Source organism: Chrysemys picta, chromosome 9 (genome assembly GCF_011386835.1).
Source record: "Chrysemys picta bellii isolate R12L10 chromosome 9, ASM1138683v2, whole genome shotgun sequence".
In the NCBI taxonomy this organism is placed as follows: Eukaryota; Metazoa; Chordata; order Testudines; family Emydidae; genus Chrysemys; species Chrysemys picta.
In genome coordinates, this window is record NC_088799.1 from 36,853,695 (window position 1) to 36,875,563 (window position 21,869).

The 21,869-nt window shown below is 39.1% G+C and overlaps 1 protein-coding gene across 4 annotated transcripts in view; it reads left to right on the forward strand.

The window, feature by feature from the left end:
• The window catches only part of CUL3 (cullin 3), a 103,854-nt gene that overhangs the window by 56,052 nt on the left and 25,933 nt on the right, over window positions 1-21,869 (forward strand). For all 4 annotated transcript variants that reach the window (XR_010590667.1, XR_010590668.1, XM_005282559.5 and 1 more), the window contains 7 exons: window positions 5,145-5,305; window positions 6,645-6,759; window positions 9,476-9,704; window positions 12,504-12,649; window positions 17,172-17,348; window positions 19,063-19,233; window positions 20,397-20,504. Coding sequence is in view for 2 of the 4 variants with exons in the window: in XM_005282559.5 (XP_005282616.1) it covers window positions 5,145-5,305; window positions 6,645-6,759; window positions 9,476-9,704; window positions 12,504-12,649; window positions 17,172-17,348; window positions 19,063-19,233; window positions 20,397-20,504 (1,107 nt within the window). In the remaining 2 variants the exon portion in view is untranslated. The remainder of the gene's footprint in view (window positions 1-5,144; window positions 5,306-6,644; window positions 6,760-9,475; window positions 9,705-12,503; window positions 12,650-17,171; window positions 17,349-19,062; window positions 19,234-20,396; window positions 20,505-21,869) is intronic.

Below are 21,869 nucleotides of genomic sequence, written 5' to 3' on the forward strand. Positions count from 1 at the left end.
CAGGCAACAGATTTCGGCTTGCAGGCAGCCATGGTAAGCCACAGTCTTTTGGCTTTTTTAACCTTCTTAACATGTGGGAATGGTTTCAAACAGCAGCGCCCTCATTTCCCATATCAAGCATGAATTGGGTTGGCCATTTAAAATGGGTTTGTAATGTAAAAGGAGGGGCTGCGGTTTCCGGGTTAACATGCAGCACAAACCCAACTAACCCCCCTACCCCCACACACCCAATTCTCTGGGATGATCACTTCACCCCTCCCCCCACCGCGTGGCTAACAGCTGGGAACATTTCTGTTCAGCAGAGCAGGAACAGGCACCTCTGAATGTCCCCTTAATAAGATCACCCCATTTCAACCAGGTGACTGTGAATGATATCACTCTCCTGAGGAGAACAAAGAGCGATAAGGAATGGATGTTGTCTGCATGCCAGCAAACACCGGAACCATACGCTACAATGCTTTGTTATGCAATGATTCCAGACTACGTGCTACTGGCCTGGCGTGGTAAAGTGTCCTACCATGGCGGACGGGATAAGGCAGCCCTCCCCAGAAACCTTTTGCAAAGGCTTTGGGAGGACATGAAGGAGAGCTTTCTGGAGATGTCCCTGGAGGATTTCCGCTCCATCCCCATACACGTTAACAGACTTTTCCAGTAGCTGTACTGGCCGCGATTGCCAGGGCAAATCAATCATTAATCATTAAACACGCTTGCTTTTAAACCATGTGTAATATTTACAAAGGTACACTCACCAGAGGTCCCCTGTGTGCCCTCGGGGTCTGGGAGCACGCCTTGGGTGAGTTCGGGGGTTACTGGTTCCAGGTCCAGGGTGATAAACATATCCTGGCTGTTGGGGAAACCGGTTTCTCCGCTTCCTTGCTGCTGTGAGCTATCTACATTACCTCCATCCTCATCTTCCTCGTACCCCGAACCCTCTTCCCTGTGTGTTTCTCCAGTGAGGGAGTCATAGCACACGTTTGGGGTAGTGGTGGCTGCACCCCCTAGAATGGCATGCAGCTCCGCGTAGAAGCGGCAAGTTTGCGGCCCTGCCCCGGACCTTCCGTTTGCTTCTCTGGCTTTGTGGTAGGCTTGCCGTAGCTCCTTAATTTTCACGCGGCACTGCTGTGCGTCCCTGTTATGGCCTCTATCCTTCATGGCCTTGGAGTCCTTTTCTAATATTTTGCCATTGCGTTTACTGCTTCGGAGTTCAGCTATCACTGATTCATCTCCCCATATGGCGAGCAGATCCCGTACCTCCCGTTCGGTCCATGATGGAGCTCTTTCACGATCCTGCGACTCCATCACGGTTACCTGTGTTGATGAGCTCTGCGTGGTCACCTGTGCTCTCCACACTGGGCAAACAGGAAATGAAATTCAAACATTCGCGGGGCTTTTCCTGTCTACCTGGTCAGTGCATCTGAGTTGAGAGTGCTGTCCAGAGCGGTCACAATGAAGCACTGTGGGATAGCTCCCGGAGGCCAATAACGTCGAATTCCGTCCACACTACCCCAATTCCGACCCGCTAAGGCTGATTTTATCGCTAATCCCCTCGTCGGAGGTGGTGTAAAGAAACCGGTTTAAAGGGCCCTTTAAGTCGAAAGAAAGGGCTTCGTCATGTGAACGTGTCCAGGCTTAATTTGATTTAACCCTGCTAAAGTCGACCTAAACTCGTAGTGTAGACCAGGCCTTGGGGAGGGAGGTGGGTTTTAGAGCCCGTTTTGCAGCCCAAGCCCAAACATCTATACAGCTGTTTCTAGCTTCCAAGCCTGGCTCTACAGACTTGGACTCTGATACTCGCTGCCCTGGGGTTTAAAATGCAATGTAGGCAGGCGCATTGTACTCGCAACTGTACAAAAAAGTGACTGAAGACAGTTCCTGCCCCAGAGAACTCATCTTTACTTCCTTCCTTTTTATACCTATGGAGAGACTGGGAAAGTAGTTGATTTTAGTATAGGTAACTTGTTTTAGGTTGAGTCCATAATCACTTCAGCAACATTCTAGCTTGTGAATCATTGCCAACCCCAACCCTGGCTCCTGGGAGTTTTTTATCCTTTCAAGCACTTGCTGCTGCTGTTCCTGGGAAGTAAATGCTGCTCCCTACAGCCTTTGTGTACTAAACCTGGGCCACATGGGCTTTAGTCCCACAGTTGTCTCTAATTTTTGAAAGTATCAAATAAAAAATAAAAGTAACTTGCCCCCAGTGGGAAGCAAATCTGCAGCTTCAGGAGCAACAGTAGTGCTGTTCTAACTCTGTAGCATCACAGATTCACTGGAGCATCAGGTGCTACTGTTGTAATAGCATCATTAGTACTTGTACCATGGATACTATACAGGTTAGTCACTTCCCTGGTTTTAATCTCATCAATTGATACCCTAGTATTTAAACTCTGTTCACAAATTTTCTTTGGAGATAGTATGCCCTTTTTTCCTCAAAGGTGCCTAGAATATTCAGTTATTTTTTAATTGCCTCAACTTTGTTGATCTTTTTACAAAAGTACACTTTGTCTTGGTTTTATTCCAGAATCACAAGACAAGGACTATAATGTTCTTGTGTGCAAGTCTATAAACAAGGCCGTGAAATAAATAACAGAATGTCTCAAGGTATTAGGAAAATCTGGTTAACAGTAGTATCCTCTAATGACCATCTTCATTGTGTGACATCATGATGGTGAATTTGTAGACCAGTTAGTAACAGTCATTGCTTTGAGGCAAAATTGTTAAATGATTGATGTAAGTGTGACAGAGTGCGTGTTTCCCACCTGTTCATGTTTTACTGTTTAATTTCTCTTCGTATGGTATCTGTTAGAGCTTCCTCCATGTTAAGTGTGAAAAACATGTTGTTCTCTCCGAATTGTGGAGTGTAAAATGTTTTTATTGTTCAGTTGTCATGTAGAGGAAAGTTGGAGTAAAGTGACTTACTTTATGAGTAACTTTCAAAATGTCTACTAAGAATGTCAAAATTATTCTTCTGAGAGTATGGAACTCTTTCCTCCTCAGTTTTTTCTAGTCACCTTTTACTTGTGGGGAAAAAAGTGTATAGTGCAATCATAATTTTAATCAGTTGTTTCCATAGAATGAAGCATAAATATATGAATGGTCTGATTTCCTAGGTATTCATGATACAAGAATTCTGCACTTTAACTCCATGTAAAGGAAAGTGTTTGCAATGATTTAGCAGAATATATAATATGAGCGCAATTAAGTGTTTATATCTCCAATTCAAATACTGACCTTTTTCATACAGTGAATTTGTATGCACTGTGACATGCATAGCTATAAAAATCTCCATAATATTTTATATTGTACAAGCCAGTAGGAATGAACTAGCACATTTTGAAACTAATGTACATTAAAATTAATGAATATCCTGAGACCTTAAAAATGCAGGTTTAGGAATGTTTTCAGTAAGTAGCTGATTTGCTATTTGGCATTACGGAGCATGCACTTAAAAATAAAGGCAAAAATGTTACCATCTCTCAACAGTACTAGTACAAACCACAAGAACTTCCTCCTCTTGATGGTCTTTTAGTGATGTCACATGCATGGTTTCATTCAGCACTATACTATTAAATACCAAATAACAATTGTAGTCCCTACCTGACTTATTAACCTCATCCTGTTGACTTTAAGAGAGATGAATAGAGATAAAAGAGAGACATACAAATGAAAGGGGAAGGGAAAGTTTATCAGGCACTCTTATTTACCATTTCTCCTAATACAAATGTTAGAACACTCAACAAAAAGTGGGATTGCTGATTTTCTTTTGGTCTGTGTGTATAGAGAGTAGGAGCCAAGTTGTTGGTGTCTATCCAGTAATGGGCATGTGATCTCTAGAGGAATGGTCTTTAGGCCATATGTAATAGGTGGAATACTGTTTTATGGGGGTTTGTGGCCAATATTTGAAATGTATATTAAATAGCGTTGGATATATGAGTTTCTTGGCCAATGCTTCAGATGGAGGCTAAGCAGAGAGATGGAGATGGAATAAGTTTGTTTGTGATGATCTTAAAGAAAAATGTCTTTCTTTTAACAATTGTGTGCAGTGTTGTTGTAGCCATGTTGGGCCTAGTATATGAGAGAAATGAGGTAGGAGATGTAATATCTTTTATTAGACCATCTTCTGTTGGTGGAAGAGACAAACTTTTGAGCTTCCAGAGCTCTTTTGTAGGTCGCTCACTAGCAGCCCTTGTCCTCAAAGGAAATCTTCACAACATCTTCAAAAGTTGAGCGTGGGAATTTAAATGCATAACTCTGTGGGGCATTAAAAATTGTGGTCTCAACAGAGACACTGGTTTTATGACTCATTACAGCAATTTGTAACCTACCAACCTTCCTTTGTCCTCTGACTGTAGAGGTGTTAATTGCCCACTTCATCTTACCTGGTTTGTTGCAACACGTGTTAAGTTAACTCCTCATGCTTAACAAACTGTCTCACCTTGTATTTAGATGTGACACTCTGGTTATCTTTTCCAGATCTGGATGAACTCTGAAGCTTGTCTCTTCCACCAATAGCAGTTGGGCCAATAAAAGATATTACCTCATGCACCTTGTCTCGTCCTTAAAAAGCAATTTGAAAATTTCGTTTCTAGCAGTGTTTTTAATCAATAGATATTTGTTATGGAATTAAAGTTTAAAATAAAGGTTTTTTTGATTGGGAACTTAGGTTCAGATTTGGAATGTGTGAATTTGTGCAGTACTAAGCTTTTTCCCCCCCAGGGGAAACATAATTAAATTATTTTTGTTCCCTTTAAAAATAAAAAAGGTGGTGGGGGGAGCGACTTTAGATTATACATGAGCATTTCCACATATTATGGAGATTTTCTCCTATACACAGCTGAACAGCGTAAAGGAAACAGATTTGTCTTGGACATGTTTTTCTTCATATAATGTCGCCACTAACAATGTCCACATTGTGTTGCGTAGTCTAGCCTTTTTTTAATCTGTGTAAATAAATACTGAGTTTATAAAGGGTAGCAGTCGGTGTGTGGGAGTGTGTGTGTGTGTGTGTGTGTGTGGGGGAATGTAATTCAATTATTCAGCTGTTTCCATGCAGTTTAAATCATGAACAATCTCTTGAACACATTTTGAATTTTACAGGTGTGTGGGATATAAACTTATATTTACATTTATGTATTTTTTCCTTATAGGACCGTGTATATGTACAACAAAATAATGTGGAGAATGTCTACAACTTGGGGTTAATAATTTTTCGAGATCAAGTTGTACGTTATGGCTGTATAAGAGATCACCTACGACAGACTCTGTTGGATATGATCGCAAGAGAGCGGAAAGGAGAAGTTGTAGATAGGTATGATGGCTCTGACTGATTACTGTTATATTTAATCTTTAAACAGAGTGGTAAGTAGTATTTACAACATAAAATATGTATAGCTTGCTTGATTTTCAAACCACCAGTTAGTCTGTAATTCTGATCACAGGTATGTTGGAGAGTTGTTCTTTAAAAGGTCCTATAAACGTTAAATTCACATGTGTGGATAACTTAAAGGATGTACTGCTAAGAAAATGGTTAAATAAATATTCAGTGTAACTACAAAGGTTCAGTGACCTGTTTATTAATATTTTTTCATATTTACTCCCTGATTTTATTTTTTGTTTTTGTTTCAAGTCTTTCCCATTACTTGACTTTGCAGGTTGCTCTAAAGTTTGCGGTTGGGGCAATTCCTTGTGCATTCCTTCTCCTTGTTTCCGCTTTTGCTTGGACACTCCTTGTTTGACCTTTTGGGGGTGGAGGAAGGTTTATTTTTCTCTCCATTTTACTTTTCCAGAGTTTTAACCTGCCTTTCTCTGTTAATTTGTTCCCTTCTAAATCCATTTCTTCTCTTTTACAATTTAATCAGATGCTGATTGCCATGCTACATGCCTGGTGCTACACCTGAAGTAACTTGCAATTTGCAAGTTTTTTGTGCTTCTCCAATTTCAGAGCAGCTGTTGGGTGTGGAGGCATGTAAACTACATGCTGCTTTAGTGGCAGTAGTGTCACTGGGATTGCCCAACAGGCATTTTATGAAAAGAATAATATTGTCTGTCAGCAGCTGTATATTGTCCCCTAGTGCCACACAGTGGGATTTTTCCCAGCCTGGCTAATCCTTTGCACTCTTACGTTATCTTTATTGACATGTGCTTACCCATGTTTTGACTTGCTGACTCTCTCTTTTGTCTGTAATAAAAAATACTGTATACTTTCACTGGACTAGATCAGTGCTACACCTTTAATTATGGGACTGTTCTGGGTGAAATAAATTGATCGGTTCGCTCCACGTTGGTAACTTTCAACTTAGCTTCATTTAAAGCAAAAATACTTTTGGTTGTCCATTGTACTGTGGAATTTACTGTCAATGTAAACTGAAATGGATTTCAAAATTGTTTACTGCTCTTGTCAGACTAGTTCCTTTGAAAGATTTTTTAAAAATAATTTAATGAAATAGAAAATGTAAGACTGTTACATTTTAAAATTGCTTATAGTGGACTTTATTCACTCCCCCCCGGCCCCTCCATTAGTGGTTTGGGACATGAATGAGAGGAACTATCTTAGCAATGTTCTGTACCATTTTATTAACTTATATTCTTCTTTTTGCTCTATCTTAAAAGCACGTATGAATTTCTAAATTGTTAACATCTTTTGGCAGAGGCGCAATAAGAAATGCTTGCCAGATGTTAATGATCCTAGGTCTTGAAGGAAGATCAGTCTATGAAGAAGACTTTGAGGCTCCATTTTTGGAGATGTCTGCAGAATTCTTTCAGGTACAGCAATGTTGCCACTTAAATTTGTATTTTAACTATATATGGAATAGAGCTAGTACATTTATAATTATGGATACATTTTGTCATGGTAAAGTTAAACAAAATTCACGCAACAGTCATGGGGGGAAATGTATAAAAATCAATGTATGGTCACAGCAAGGCCGAAGCCAGAACCCCGCCATCTGGGGCTGACAGCTGGAGCTTCACTGCCCGGTACTGAAGCTGAAGTCGAAGAATTCACAGAGATCTGTTAAAGTCATGGAATCTGTGACCAAATCGTATCCTTATTTATCATTTCCTGAATAGTAGGACAATTGGTAAGCATCAAAGCTCAGCATTCAGTAATCGTAACTTGATAAATAGGGAGGGTGTTTGTGTTTTTGTATGAGACAATATAACAAACATTTCCAATTAATCTTAAATCAGGGTCCTTTATAATGTCAGTACAAAAGTGAAATTATTTGGCAAACTGCCTTATGAGCGTGATTAAGCGTATTGCAGAATTTTTAATTTCACGGGCTCTAATTGCATAAAACGGGTCTTTCAGAAGTGGTGTGCCGGGTCTTCATTTATTCACTCTAATTTAAGTTTCCTGCGTGCCAGTCATACATTTTAACGTTTTTAGAAGGTCTCTTTCTACATGTCTATAATATATAACTAAACTATTGGTGTATGTAAAGTAAATAAGGTTTTTAAAACATTTAAGAAGCTTCATTTAAAATTAAATTAAAATGCAGAGCCCTCCGGACCAGTGGCCAGGATCCAGGCAGTGTGAGTGCCACTGAAAATCAGCTCGCGTGCCGCCTTTGGCACGTGTGCCATAAGTTGCCTACTCCTGGCATAAAAGGAAAGAAGAATAATGAAATCTTCCTAAATAGCCTTTTGAGGGTGACCCTGAATAGTGGATTAAGAAAGTTTTTAACAAATTTCATAGCTAAAAATTGAGTTGGGAGAAAAATGCCACTTGTTAAAAATGGTTGAGATTCAGTCCTGCCCTCATGTTCATGGGGATGAGTTCCTGTATCCTGCAAAATTACTTGAAATCAGCAAGCATGTGCAGTCTTATTTTTTTTAAAAGTTACACAGCAGTATGTACCTGTGTGTGATTAGTATTTAGGTGTCCAAAATAGTCCAGAAAAATTCCTATACCTGATTTTCCCTAATCTGAGGGAACTAAGATGAGTTGCTAACAAATGTCAGAATCAAAAATGCTACTTCATTTGTGAACTGCAGCATGGTCTACGTGAGCTGACTTTTAAAAAAAAAATAATTGCCAAAAATAATTCTGGAAAGGAGACTGGACAGCCTTAGTTAAATATTAGGTAATTTGTTAAAGAAAAATCCTGCATTGATAATTTTTAACTTATCTATCTTAACTCTTTTTTTAAAACAAAAAAGAGAGAGGAAGGAAGAAAAAGTTAGATATGGACAGTTTTCAAAAGAGAGAAACTTTCCATCTCTAACTTGTAAGAATTTTTTATTTGAAAAATTTGACAAAATAATAGATTAAAAAAAGTGAGGAACTTTCTTTCAAAAGGGTTCTGGTAAAATTCCTTACTAGAGGCTATTAAAGAAATTTCTCAGCTGTGAAAGAGAAAGTTATGTCTTGATTTTAAAATCTTGTTGAAACAGAAAGGACTAAATAGCTAATTCTCAGTGTGTCTGAGTTGAATAAGGAGTGCTTAAGTTAGTGGTTCTCAACCTATTTACCATTGTGGTAAATATGCAGGTCTGTGTGTGTTGTGTGGTTGCATCCACACAATATATAAACTACCTATATGACCCTGAGGATGTCACATGGGCTGCAGCTGTGCGCTGATTAGGCCACGTGTTAAGAACCACTGTATTAACTGTCTGGAAGTGAGAAAACCAGATAGCAAAATTTGCTGACAGCAATTTAGGTTAGTCAATTCCAAAAAAAATTGAACTCCAAGAAAGACCTATATTAATAAAACTAAGCAATTTCAGCATCATAATGGCAGACAAAATTTACCATAGGTTCAAGATAAAGTACATTGGAAGACTAAATTGACATAATCCAGTGGAACAATTTGATTCCAATTCTTGTTTTCCGTATGAGTTCTAAATACCTCAGAGTAACTGCACAACTGATTGGAGATGTTTGTTTCATGTGCATTTGTAGTGATTTAAAGATGTTGGACTGTATAATAAGAGAAACAAAAGTATAATATTGACCAATAGGGATTAAAAACAATTTGATATGAAATCCTATACCCTTCAATGAAATTAGCTGGAATAATAAAGGCTGTGAATCCTCACATTTCAAATTTATCGCCAACGGGCATTAAAGAGAAATTTCCATCTTTCCTCTTTTCCCCCATAGTATTGTACTGTACAGCTAGGTAGACTGTGTTGGGGGTTTTATGCCTTTTTCTGGATCATATGACCATGGCTACTATTGGAAACGGGACATGGGATTTGCCATGCCAAGAGAAACCAGTGTTCTTACTGTGCTCACAGAGGCGTGAGCTTAACCCTGGGTATGTGAGTAGGCCCTTTGAGCTCACATACTTTGAGTTAAGTACATTCATAAATTTTTGTAGGATCATAGGTATAGTGATTTCACATTTTTGTCATTTTTCTATTTGATATGCGCCTATTTATATATGATGTGATTATTACAGAATAAATTTCATAGTACTCTCCCATTTTAAAAGTATCTCAAGTATTAATTTGTTTTTGTTTTTTATCACAGATGGAAAGTCAGAAATTTTTAGCTGAAAATAGTGCTTCAGTATATATAAAGAAAGTAGAAGCTAGAATTAATGAAGAAATAGAACGGGTGATGCACTGCCTTGATAAATCAACAGAAGAGCCAATTGTGAAAGTTGTTGAAAGGGAGCTTATATCCAAACACATGAAGACTATAGTGGAAATGGAGAACTCTGGGCTTGTTCATATGCTGAAAAATGGAAAGACAGAAGGTAAGACTAGATCGCACTGGAAGCAAAAATGCCTGGAATGCTGCTGTGATTCTTGTGACACTTGTAACGTTGCTTTTAAGTCTCAATATGGGTTCTCTTTACACCTTAATATTGATGTTCCTATGGAAGCCTAAAACCCCCACTAGTTCTGTGTGGGAAAGTTGCTACAACTTTAAATGCATCTTATGTAAATTAGGTCACAGTCACTTCAAGACATACATGTCGCATATTTCTGCTTAATGTCGAACATTCTGCTTCTCAGTGAAATATAAAAGAGTCTTTGGCAAAAGAATGAATGTATTATACTGTCATATGTCTCCTACCTTCTGTGAACCACTGTAATGCCAACCTGCCACTCCTCCAATGCATTGTTCTCAAAATGCGTCTTTCTGTGGAGTGTCAGAAATGTTCCATAGATTAATTTTGGCCAGCAGACCACAGTTTGAGAAGCACTGGAGTGTAAGCCATTCACTTAACAGTAGACTTGCATGATGAATGCATTGAGGGAAGAGACTAAAAACTGCATTGCAGAGAAGAATTGTCTCAGTTCTGTTAATAATAATAAAAAAAAAGCACACCATTTTCCCTCTCCTCAAGATAGCAATTTAAGAGGTGAACATGAGACATGGAGTGATTGGTTATAATTTCCTGCAGTAAGAGAGGCCTTGAGCCTTCAGGACAGCAAAGAGGTGAGTGTAGTGGCTCTAATAGTATTCAGTACATATTCACTCATCCTCAATCTTCGAAGTAGTAGTACATCCAGGAATTGATACATTTCAAAAGGGTGTGAGGTAACTAAAACTCTTATGATTTCAGAATTGTAACTCAAAAGGAAAGAGAGTAAAAGTAACACAGACCATTCACAGTGGAAACAACTTCAGTCATGTGGCTAAAGCACCATTTTAAAGTAGAGAAACTTTTAAGAATAAGGGGAGTGAAAGGAAAATGAAAAAAGGAGGAAATCAAGAAAGTCAGTCAAATGCAGAGGCTCATATTAAGGAAGAATATTAGTCACACAAGCTCTGTATTGATTTCCTCATCAGTTTAAAAATATCTCATTTTATAATTCAATGGGGTTTTGAGTTTACATAACTGTAGGGCTTTTCAGAGGGAAAATGGCATAGAAGTGCTAAGGAATGTATCACTATTTCTGTGCAATAAATTGAACAACACTGTTCATATCACAACAGCAGGAACAGGAAGGTAACTGAGCTGTCTCTTATGCAAATGGTCCCTTGTTCCCAAAGCAACTTTAGAAACACGAGGAAGTCAGATGGAAGGTAACACTAGTCAGTGACAGAGAGCCAAGGTGTGAGTGGACAAAGGTATCAGCTGTGTGGAAAGAGAAAATGTTCATCTTATGTAACGAGGAGGTGACAGGATTATGCTTAACTGGATATGAGTGTATAAAGTAAAGTGACTCAGAGGTTTCCAGCTGGTGAGATGAGTAGTTGAATGGTCAGTGAAGGATTGAATGGAAAGTTCTCTTCAGCTTTGAAGGCACATCTAGTCTGAGATAACTAGGGATTCAAAACTATATAAGAGACAGGTCAAAGTAAGACTGGATAGAAGGGAAATATTTGTGGATGAAGTATTATGTTAGAAAATCATCTACATAATAATGGGGACTGAACTTAGGGGAACATGATATCAAGAGTGTGTGGAGGGAGAAATCTGGAACAGATACCAAAAACATGACACCAACAGAGAGGAGGAGAAAGGAAGATAAGAAGATATTGAAAGAGCAGTTGGTTTGTAAGAGGAGAGCCAACAGAAAGCTAAAGATGGAAGATTAATCAGCAGATCAAAGGCAGCAGGCAAAGAAGAAAGGGACAGAGAATCCTTATTTAATTTAATAGGAGGAGTTCCAGAGCTAGAGAATAGGAAGTCAAAGAAATGCAAGTAGACGGCAAATACTAAGATTTTTGAGGCTAAGATGAGGAGAAAAAGGAGATGGAAGTGAGTGTAATAGGAAGAGAGTGGGAAAGGCAAGTGGGATAAGTGAAGATCTTTTTCAAGATAAGAGCATGCTTGAATGCAGAAGACGCTAAAAGTGGGAAAGCCGTTAAAGGTAAGTGGGGTAGATGGGAACAAAATAGGGAGCTGGTGGTGGCAGAACAGGCACAAATTCAATGGGATAGGCATGGGTTAGAGGCAAGTAGTAGAAAAGACCTCTGACAAAGGATGATGATGGTTCTAGAGGAAAGTGTGTGTGTGTGAAGTATTATATAACTTAACTCCCCCTCCCCTCCCCCCCCCCCCCCCCCACACACACACACACAGTTCCAGTTCTACACACAAACCCCTGGACCAAAGAAGGTCAGGGATAAAGATTTTTACGTTATTGACAAACAAATGTAAAATGATGAATTGGAGTCTATTTTAGCTAAAAATAACTCATATTTGCTTTGGGAATTTAATAAATTTTAGCAATTTTAAGTGAAAATTAGAAAGTCATTTAATTAGCCCCTTTCTATTTTAATTTTTTAAGTATTCTCTCATATCCTTAAATAAGGTGTTTGATCTTTGGGATGGTGAATTTGAAGACTACATTGTTGAACAAAATTTACAGCACATCCCCACTAATAAATGTCTCATCGTCTAGAGAATTGTGATGCTGTATTGTTTTGTTCTGTTAGCAGATTTATTTATTTTTTATTGGAGAGGCTGTTCTATGTGAATCTTCTGAGACAGAACTTGTCCTCTTCATACCTATTTTGCTTGTCTAATGAATGAGGTGCATGCAGATATGGTACATGTTGGCTGTAGTGCACAATATTTCACTGTTTTTGTTTTCAGACCTTGCTTGCATGTACAAGTTATTTAGCCGTGTGCCGAATGGCCTGAAGACAATGTGTGAGTGTATGAGTTCGTACCTGAGGGAGCAAGGTAAAGCTCTAGTATCTGAAGAGGGAGAAGGAAAGAACCCAGTTGACTATATTCAGGTAGATAAAACTTCTCATTGTTGTCTTTTCAATTTTTTTATTTGTCTCACAGGGTAGCAAAGATGTTTGAGCAATGCCTTATTTGGGGGTTAAACCTCCAAACTGATGCAAAAATGGTTAGTAATAAAATGATACCTTATAATTTTAGGTTATTACTAACCTGTCTATGGTGAACTTTGGGAAATATTTTCAATTACTTTCACACGCATGGTGCTTGGAGAATAATAGCTTTTATGTTTGTTTTTATTTGCTTATTTTATCAAATGAAATATATTCAAGCTAATTAAAGAAATTCCTAGGAAATCTCTGCTTTGCTTTTCTCCCAATAAGTGACAGGCACTAAAAGTTTCTAGGAGAATACTTCCTCTTGACCAGAAATCTGTACTTAGCAGCTCCGGGTGTAATGATTAGGAGTTGTAGGTGAACGAACACACCACATAGATGGATGTAAACTTTTTTTTTTAGGCCACAACTTTATTAATTTTAACACTGAGGAGAGGGAGTGTATGCACCCACGCCCTGCTCCCCCATACTAGGAGTGTAGAGTTACAAAGCTCCCACCATGAAACCTGAGGGTAGACCCCTTGTAAGCCTACTCCTAGGACTTGTGCCTGAATCCTCTTTGCCTTCCCCTACATGATTGGGGAACAGGTGGCCAAGGGGGTGACCATAGTACACAGACTTCAGATCTCCCTTTCTCATATAGATGCAGAGTCCATCAGCTAAATCTCAGGTCTCCTTTATCTCAGGAGCTGGCAGTCTTGCTGGACACCAGCCATAAATTGCAACAACCTAAACAGTCTTACCTTTCCTAATATTAAACATTCACGTTCTATATCTTACAACTCAACTGTGTCACTGTTGGTATGACTACATTGCAGTTGGGAGTGTGATTGCAGCATGTGTAGGTTTACCTAAACTAGATCAAAGCTGGCTTGAGTAACAATAGCAGTGAAGCGATGGCAGCAGGGGCAACTGCACAGGCCAACCCCACCCACCCTGGCTGTATGCTAGGGCAGCAGCTGCGTGAGTATTAAACCTCAGAGTTACGAACACCTGAAGAATGGAGGTGATCCATAACTCTGAAATGTTCATAACTCTGGACAAAACATTATGGTGGTGTTTATTGACTTAATACAGCTTTGAAACTTTACTGTGCAGAAGAAAAATGCTGCTTTTAACCATCTTAATTTAAATGAAACGAGCAGTTTCCTTACCTTGTCAAATCTTTTTTTAAACTTTCCCTTTATTTTTTTTAATAGTTTACATTGAACACAGTACTGTACTATAATTGCCTTTTTGGGGGGGAGGGGGGGTGTCTCTGCTGCTGCCCAGTTGCGTACTTCTGGTTCCAGATGAGGTATGTGGTTGACCTGCCATAATTGTGCCATGGCTTAACTGCTTTTATTATTCCAGTTAGCTTTGATCTAGTTAGATGGAAGCTAGCTCAATTATGTCTACACGTGTTGCATTCACACCTCCCCATTGCAGCATAGACCTACCCTATGATGATGTGAGGAAGGTCAAAAAAAAACTCAGACCTCTGCCAGTTTGGTCCTGTGGGAAAAATTCCTTCCTGGTCCCAAAACATGTGATCGGTCTGACCGCAGCATCCTAAAAACACAACTCCTAAAGCAACATCCTAAAAATTCAGCTGAGACTAGGGGAAGGGTGGGAGGATAGGCAAGTGGGAAGAAGAGGTTTTGGGAAGTAATTGTAAATATCTCCTAGCCAGTGGGAAGGTGGCAGATCTGAATGGGCATATGGGCAGCCCCCTCACTCTTGCCATGCATGCGCTCTCACTTCCACTTCCACCCAAAATACCTCTTCCAGGCAGTGTTGCATGCCCTGTTGAGTGTGGGGGAAGAGGGAGGCAATTGCAGAGGCTCTGAAATGCAGCTTTGTAACATCTGTTTTACTTTAATACTCTCCTGTTTTATGGGATGTTTGAAAGAGGGACCTGAATATTAGTAATAGTAATTTTTATCTTGTGTAGAGTTTTTGGAGGTAGTTTTTAATTGTGCATTACAGGTGAAGCTACTGTAGTATGCAACAACCATCCAATGGGTGTCTTCTCAAAAAGCAGGACACATCCTCCTTGTTAAGGGATGAAATACTTTTTTTCCCCCTGAGAGCTAAAGGAAAGTGATGTGTAGCACCTGGCTTATCAAGGTCACACAATCTGAGCCAGGAGCCTATTGTCAGCCTTTCCTCTCTCTCTCCTTTCTTCATTGAGGAAAAAAACCTTAGTTTTAAACCCACACAAAGAATTCTGGAAATGTTCTTATTAAAATTTCTTTTCTTCTATAAACACTCATTTATATTTTTAAGGAAAACCTGTAGTTGGGGCACTATTGATTTATTTCTTACCCCATGCTTTCTCTTAAGGTGAAAACTGTTTTGTTCCTTAAACTCTTAAATTTGTGGGTGTAAGGGGAGGATGGTCATTTGCAAATGTCTTGTACTGTATCTAAATGCAAACATTTAGTGTAATTTCCTATATTAATAGTATTCATCGCTATATTAATAGTAATGTTTTATCTATCAACATGGAATCATGGGTGCTCCTGACCGACCTTGGTTAGGTTGGTCGGGGGCGCCTGGGCAGACATAGGTGCTCCTGGCCGGCCTCCATGAGGTCAGTCGGGGCTGCCTGCACAAAAATGGGAATGACTCCAGGTCATTCTCTTCTTTAAGTTTCGTCTAATGGAGATTCAGTCCTGCCTGGAATATCATGCCAGCTGAAGGCTTCTCCCTCAGGCTGCTCTCCCAGTTGGCAGCACCGCGCGGTCACACCTACCCCAGCCTGCCCCTTGCTCCCATGGCTCATGAAGCCTGGACAGTAGTAAGGAGCAGTTCAGCTTTAGGCTGAGCAGGTGCAGAATGGTGGTAGAATGTGCCTTTGGACATTTAAAAGCTCGCTGGCGCAGTTTACTGACTCGGTTAGACCTCAGCGAAACGAATATTCCCATTGTTATTACTGCTTGCTGTGTGCTCCACAATATCTGTGAGAGTAACGGGGAGACGTTGATGACAGGGTGGGAGGTTGAGGCAAATTGCCTGGCTGCTGATTACACGCAGCCAGACACCAGGGCGGTTAGAAGAGCACAGCAGGGCGCACTGTGCATCAGAGAAGCTTTGAAAACCAGTTTCATGACTGGCCAGGCTACGGTGTGAAAGTTCTGTTTGTTTCTCCTTGATGAAAACCTGCCCCCTTGGTTCACTCTACTTCCCTGTAAGCCAACCGCCCTCCCCTCCCCCCTTTGATCACTGCTGGCAGAGGCAATAAAATCATTGTTGTTTCAAATTTGTGCATTCTTTATTAATTTATCACACAAATGGGAGGATAACTGCCAAGGTAGCCCGGGAGGGGTGGGGGAGGAGGGAAGCACAGAGTGGGATAGTTGTAGGCGCCCCCCTAGAATGGCATGCAGCTCATCATAGAAGCGGCATGTCTGGGGCTCTGACCCAGAGTGGCCGTTTGCCTCTCTGGTTCTTTAGTAGGCTTCACGCGGCACTGCTGCGGGTCCCTGTTATAACCTCTGTCCTTCATGCCCTTGGAGATTTTTTTTCAAATATTCCAGCATTTCGTCTTTTGGAACGGAGTTCGGATAGCACGGCTTCGTCTCCCCATACAGCGATCAGATGAGTACCTCCTGTTCGGTGGTGCTGGAGCTCTTTTGCGATTCTGGGACTCCATGGTCACCTGTGCTGATGAGTGCTGCATGGTCACCTGTGCTCAAAAGTTTGCGGGGCTTTTCCTGTCTACTTGGCTAGTGCATCTGAGTTGAGAGTGCTGTCCAGAGCGGTCACAATGGAGCACTCTGGGATAGCTCCCGGAGGCCAATTCCATCGAATTGTGTCCACACTACCCCAGATTTGACCCAGCAGGATCGATTTCCATGCTAATCCCCTCGTCGGGGAGGAGTACAGAAATCTATTTTAAGATCCCTTTAAGTCAACAAAAATGGCTTCGTTGTGTAGACGAGTGCAGGGTTAAATCGATCTAATGCTGCTAAATTCAGCCTAAACTCGTAGTGTAGACCAGGGCTTGGTGCTTGACACTTTATAACACCCTTTTCTGCCTATGTTACTGTTCTAAAGTGCTCCACTTCAAAGAATGAACCACAACCAGTAGTATTGACAAGGCACATTCCCCTAAAATAATAAAATAAAACAAACAGTTCAATTTTAAAGAAAGACAGATTAAAGCATGTGGTAATATTTCTTTATTAAACAGCCTATTATGATAATTGCACCACCATTAATGCAGCTGTTTTAGTCCATTTATTTGCCAGGGTTTCAGTTTAGTCTGACCATAAATTTGCATTACAGCAACTAGAAACATAATTTTAAATTGAAGTAAAGATTCTGAATAATACTGTGAAATATGTAGATAAATGCTAAATTAGCAGAATCTCTGTTTAACTATGGTCTCCTGAAATGCAATACTGGAGTGTAATTTTCTTACTAGCAGTATAATATCTGTAAAAATAAAATGTTATGCTCTATTTTTCTTAAGGGTTTACTGGATTTGAAGAGTAGGTTTGATCGGTTTCTTCAAGAATCTTTCAATAATGACCGGCTCTTCAAACAAACTATTGCGGGTGACTTTGAGTATTTCCTCAACCTCAACTCTAGGTCTCCAGAGTACCTCTCATTATTTATTGATGATAAGCTGAAAAAAGGAGTCAAGGGAGTAAGTACAAGTTCAATTACGAGACTATACTGAATCTATGGAAAACAGTAGCAGGTTAAACTAAATTAGTTGTCTTTGTATACTTTTATAAAGCATTATGTGAATGTCTATGTAATACTATTATATAGTGCATTTGTGTGCATAATGCTTTAGACATGTAAGTAAACAAGTTGCCTGTCACAAAAGCCTTATAAGCTAAACAGTTAACATACAGAGGGAAAAAAATTAGACTCAAGCATGGTAAACAATTGCTCAGTTTTTATTTTTTTGTCTTAAACTGTATTGTGAACCAAATTAAAGTGTTGCATTTAGGCATGAAAGTGTGGGGCCAGAGATGGTTAGTGGAGGAAGTCTAGTCAAAAGAACTAAACTTTTAAAAGTAAGGTTTTGATTTTTGCTGGACTGTGATCAGTATTACTTGAATATAAAATATTACACAATAAAAATGTATAACCAGCTAAGAGATTTTCCTTTAGAAAAGATGTTACAACTGACTCAAAAAGACACTGGCCAGCTTTTCTCTTTTATTGACTCTTTCTAATTTGAAAGAAAATAAAGCATGATAGTTTGAAAGATCAATCAGAATGGAAAGAAGCACTGACCAGTGTGTTCATTTCCAAACCTTTTTTTAAAAAAGGTTTGTTTCTGCAAATTTTTAATTAGAGCTGCATATTTTGAGTGTTGCTGATGGACTTGGTCAGAATTGCTTGCTTTTTATTTTGTAAGTATTTCCTTTAACGTGTTCAGATTGCAAGAAAATCTCTGAAATCTTTATAGCTTATATTTTGGCTAGTGCTTCAGAAATTAAATCATAAATTCTATAAATTATTTAATCCTATGAAATCTGAAAATTCATGTTGCAGTCTGAAACTGTCTTTTAACCCACTTTCTGTGCAACAGTCAAACTCAGTAAAATGAGTTGTGAATGGGCTTTCAGTCTTAATTTAAAATGCCATGTCATTTCAGAAGCACTTCTATTTACTTTGTTTAGAGTTTTCCTAGATATTTAAGTAAAATACTAGTTTTTCCTATTGTATCATCATAGTTTTCCCCCTCCTCATTGTCTTTCCTCCATTTTCATACTACTGGGTTTTCTTCTTTGCATGATATGACTGCCCTGCCCTTTGGCGATTTTGCTACCACCATGGTCCCACTTCTTCCAATCTACAATCATACTTCCCACAGGCAGAATGGGATACTAATTAAGGGAAGCAAATTGTGTTGATGGTATGAATCATAAAAAGAGAGTCTTTAATTTGCCATAGTGGTGGTGAGGAAACCCTTAAGGATGCAGCAGCTAAATCCAATTAAATGAGACATTTTAGCATTAGAACTTCCATACTTTGTCATGGGTACAAACTGATCTAAGGGCTTGTCTATACTTAAAACTTTAGTGTGGACACTACGTATGGGTGGGGTTGTCCCTTTGGTATAGTTAATCCATCTCCCTGAGAGGTGGAAGAATTCTTCCATCAATCTAGTGCTGTCAACACAGGATCTTAGGTCAGCTCAGGGGTGTGCATTTTTTATATCGCTGACTGACGTAGTTAAACTGACCTAGTGTAGAGCAGGCCTAACTTTGTCCTGGGTATGTAACTGGTATTGGTTGGTTATGTGTGCTGGCTGTAGATTAATTTTCCATTACTTTTGGTTGTATAAGAAATATGTACTCAGAGACTAAAAATAGCAAATTAATTGTTTCTTTATTTTACAGCTAACGGAGCAAGAAGTAGAGACTATATTGGATAAGGCAATGGTTCTGTTTAGGTTTATGCAAGAGAAAGATGTTTTTGAACGTTACTATAAACAGCACTTGGCAAGAAGACTTCTTACAAACAAGAGTGTTTCAGATGACTCTGAGAAAAATATGATATCTAAATTAAAGGTAAGACGGCTACCTGCACACAGCTTAGCTCCTTCAAACTGTTCTTAAATTGAGTTTTATTCCTGTATTTCTTTTTCTTTTAATAAATATTTAATTGGCATAAAACTGATTACAATATATTCATTTAAATATCAAATTAAAGTTTTTAATAAATACAGAAAACACTAATCCGCTTTATTTCTATTATTAAAGGTTATCTGTCAGAAAAAAGAAATACTACTACAAAATTAGGGTTGCATGTCCCACGTTGGGTAGGAGGGCATTTTAGAATATTGAAATTTTGGGGGCAGGAGGGTGGCTCTAAGAAATATCTTCCAGCAAGAAAGTGACTCCAGTGAGGCAGTATGATCTAGTGGTTTGAGACCAGGAGTTTCACCTTGATCTTATTCCAAACTTTTCCACTGACATAATGTGTAACTTTGCAAGAGATGCTTACCATTTCTGTATCAAAATATCCTCATCTTTTAAATGCCAATAATACTTAACCACCTAAAGCACTTTGAGGTCCTTTGGTGAAAGGTTCTTTGATAAGTACCAAGTATTATTTCTTCTGTATGAATCCTCCTTTCACCCATGTGCATTGTAATAGTGATACCATACTAATATCTGAAACCAAACTTACCTTATAGTTTCCTTCACTTCCCTCACACTCAGTACCATGTGGTTTCTACAATTTTCAATAATCTCACTTCATAACCTATAGCATCCTTAAAAAAACTCTACTTGTCTAGCGCAAATGAACTTTTTGGATGGATGAATAAACTATTATGATTTTGTTTATCAGTGTCATGGTAAATGACAGGTGAATGTTTATCCCTGTGCTGGTGAATTTTCATGACAGTTTTGCAGAACTGTCCTGTACGATAAGAGAGATGGATGCTCAAAAGAAGTATTTAGAAAAAGTGCAGTAGTGTAAGGAGAGATGAGAGAAAACAGATTTTACCTTATTTATTTGGGTAGGCTTCAGTCCTCACATGCAAAAGAGAACTGCTCTTGCAAGACCTGAAAATGGGCTAAGGGTGGAACCAAGCTAAAGAAAAGTATAGAGAATGTTCTCTCCATGATTGTCTGGGATATTCAGTGACTAACTCCAACATTTCAGGATTTAAGTGTTTGCAGATCCATTTTATAATTATAATACAGCAAATAATTTTTTTTGGTAGACTGAATGTGGATGTCAATTCACATCTAAACTGGAAGGAATGTTCAGGGATATGAGCATCTCAAACACAACAATGGATGAATTCAGGCAACATCTACAGGCTACAGGGGTAAGAATCATTCAGATCTTTTCTTGTGCTTCTATTTTTACATATAAACACAAACCTGCTTTAGAGAGATTCTGCATTACTCTTCATTCCCTCACTTCTCTTAACAGAATAAGAACTTTTTAACTTAAATTTTTGACCTTGCAATTTTTTCTTACTCACTCGGAAAATATTTTGATCTTGAGATTTGTTTGAAGCCTGACTTATTACATTATTGAGTTAAATTACTATTCTTTAAGTCCTGTTGAGTCTTTTACTGCGTTAGTGTTCTTTTAAGTCAGTGGTGGGAAGCCTGTGGCCCACATGCGGCCCATCAGGATAATCCCCTGGCAGGCCGCGAGACAGTTTGTTTCCACTGACCGTCCATAGGCACTGTGCCTGCAGCTGTAGCCGCGGTTCACCGTTCCCGGCCAATGGGAGCTGCGGGAAACGGCACGGGCTGCAAGGATTTGCTGTCCGCTGCTTCCCACAGCTCCGATTGGCCAGGAATGGCAAACCGCGGCCACTGGGAGCTGCAGGTGGATGTGTCTGCGGACGGCCAATGTAAACAAACTGTCTCGTGGCCCACCAGCAGATTACCCTGATGGGCTGCAGTTTGCCCACTGCTGTTCTAAATAGTTGTATGGACTGTCCTCTATAAAGGAGTCACACAATTCCAAAACTCTAATTTATGTCAAAACATAATATAATAATTTAAGTAAAATGTATACAGTGTATTTACATAGATTTAGTGCTTGGTAAAAGTAGGAATAATTACCGTGGACATACAGTCTTGTCAATACACCAGTACATGACAAGATTTGAAAAGCTTCATAGCTAAACTTATGAACTGTTAAACTGTTTTACCAGCAGGTGGCGTACGCTTACTTGTTGTTGAGGCAAATAGACGGTAAATTTTTCATCATCAGTTAGTATTTGAACTCATGAGCTCCACTTTAAAGTCGCAGCTTTGTATGTCACTTTTTAAAGAAATGATTGTGCAACTCTTCATATTGTCTGTCGGTCCCATATTAATTTTTGATCAAGGATTTTTTTTCCAAATTTTGTATCAAGGGGTCTTTCTTTTTATCTCATTTTGGTCAAGTTTCTTTTTAGACATCCTAGTTTTTCTTTGAGTTTGGATCTTTATTGGTATGAAATGCCTTGAAGTGTTTAAAGGCTACAGAATTGAGTGTCTGCCCTCTTGGGAGTCAAAGTTTTGTATGAGATCCATCTACTTTGGTGCACTTACAACAGAATTAGTTCTTTGGCAGCACTTTGACAAACATGTTTCCAATTTTTATGGGGAGATTTTGATAGTACTAACTCTGTTGGGAGTCGCACGTGGCACTGTTACAGATGGTCTTCCTAGTTCTGTTTATCTGAATG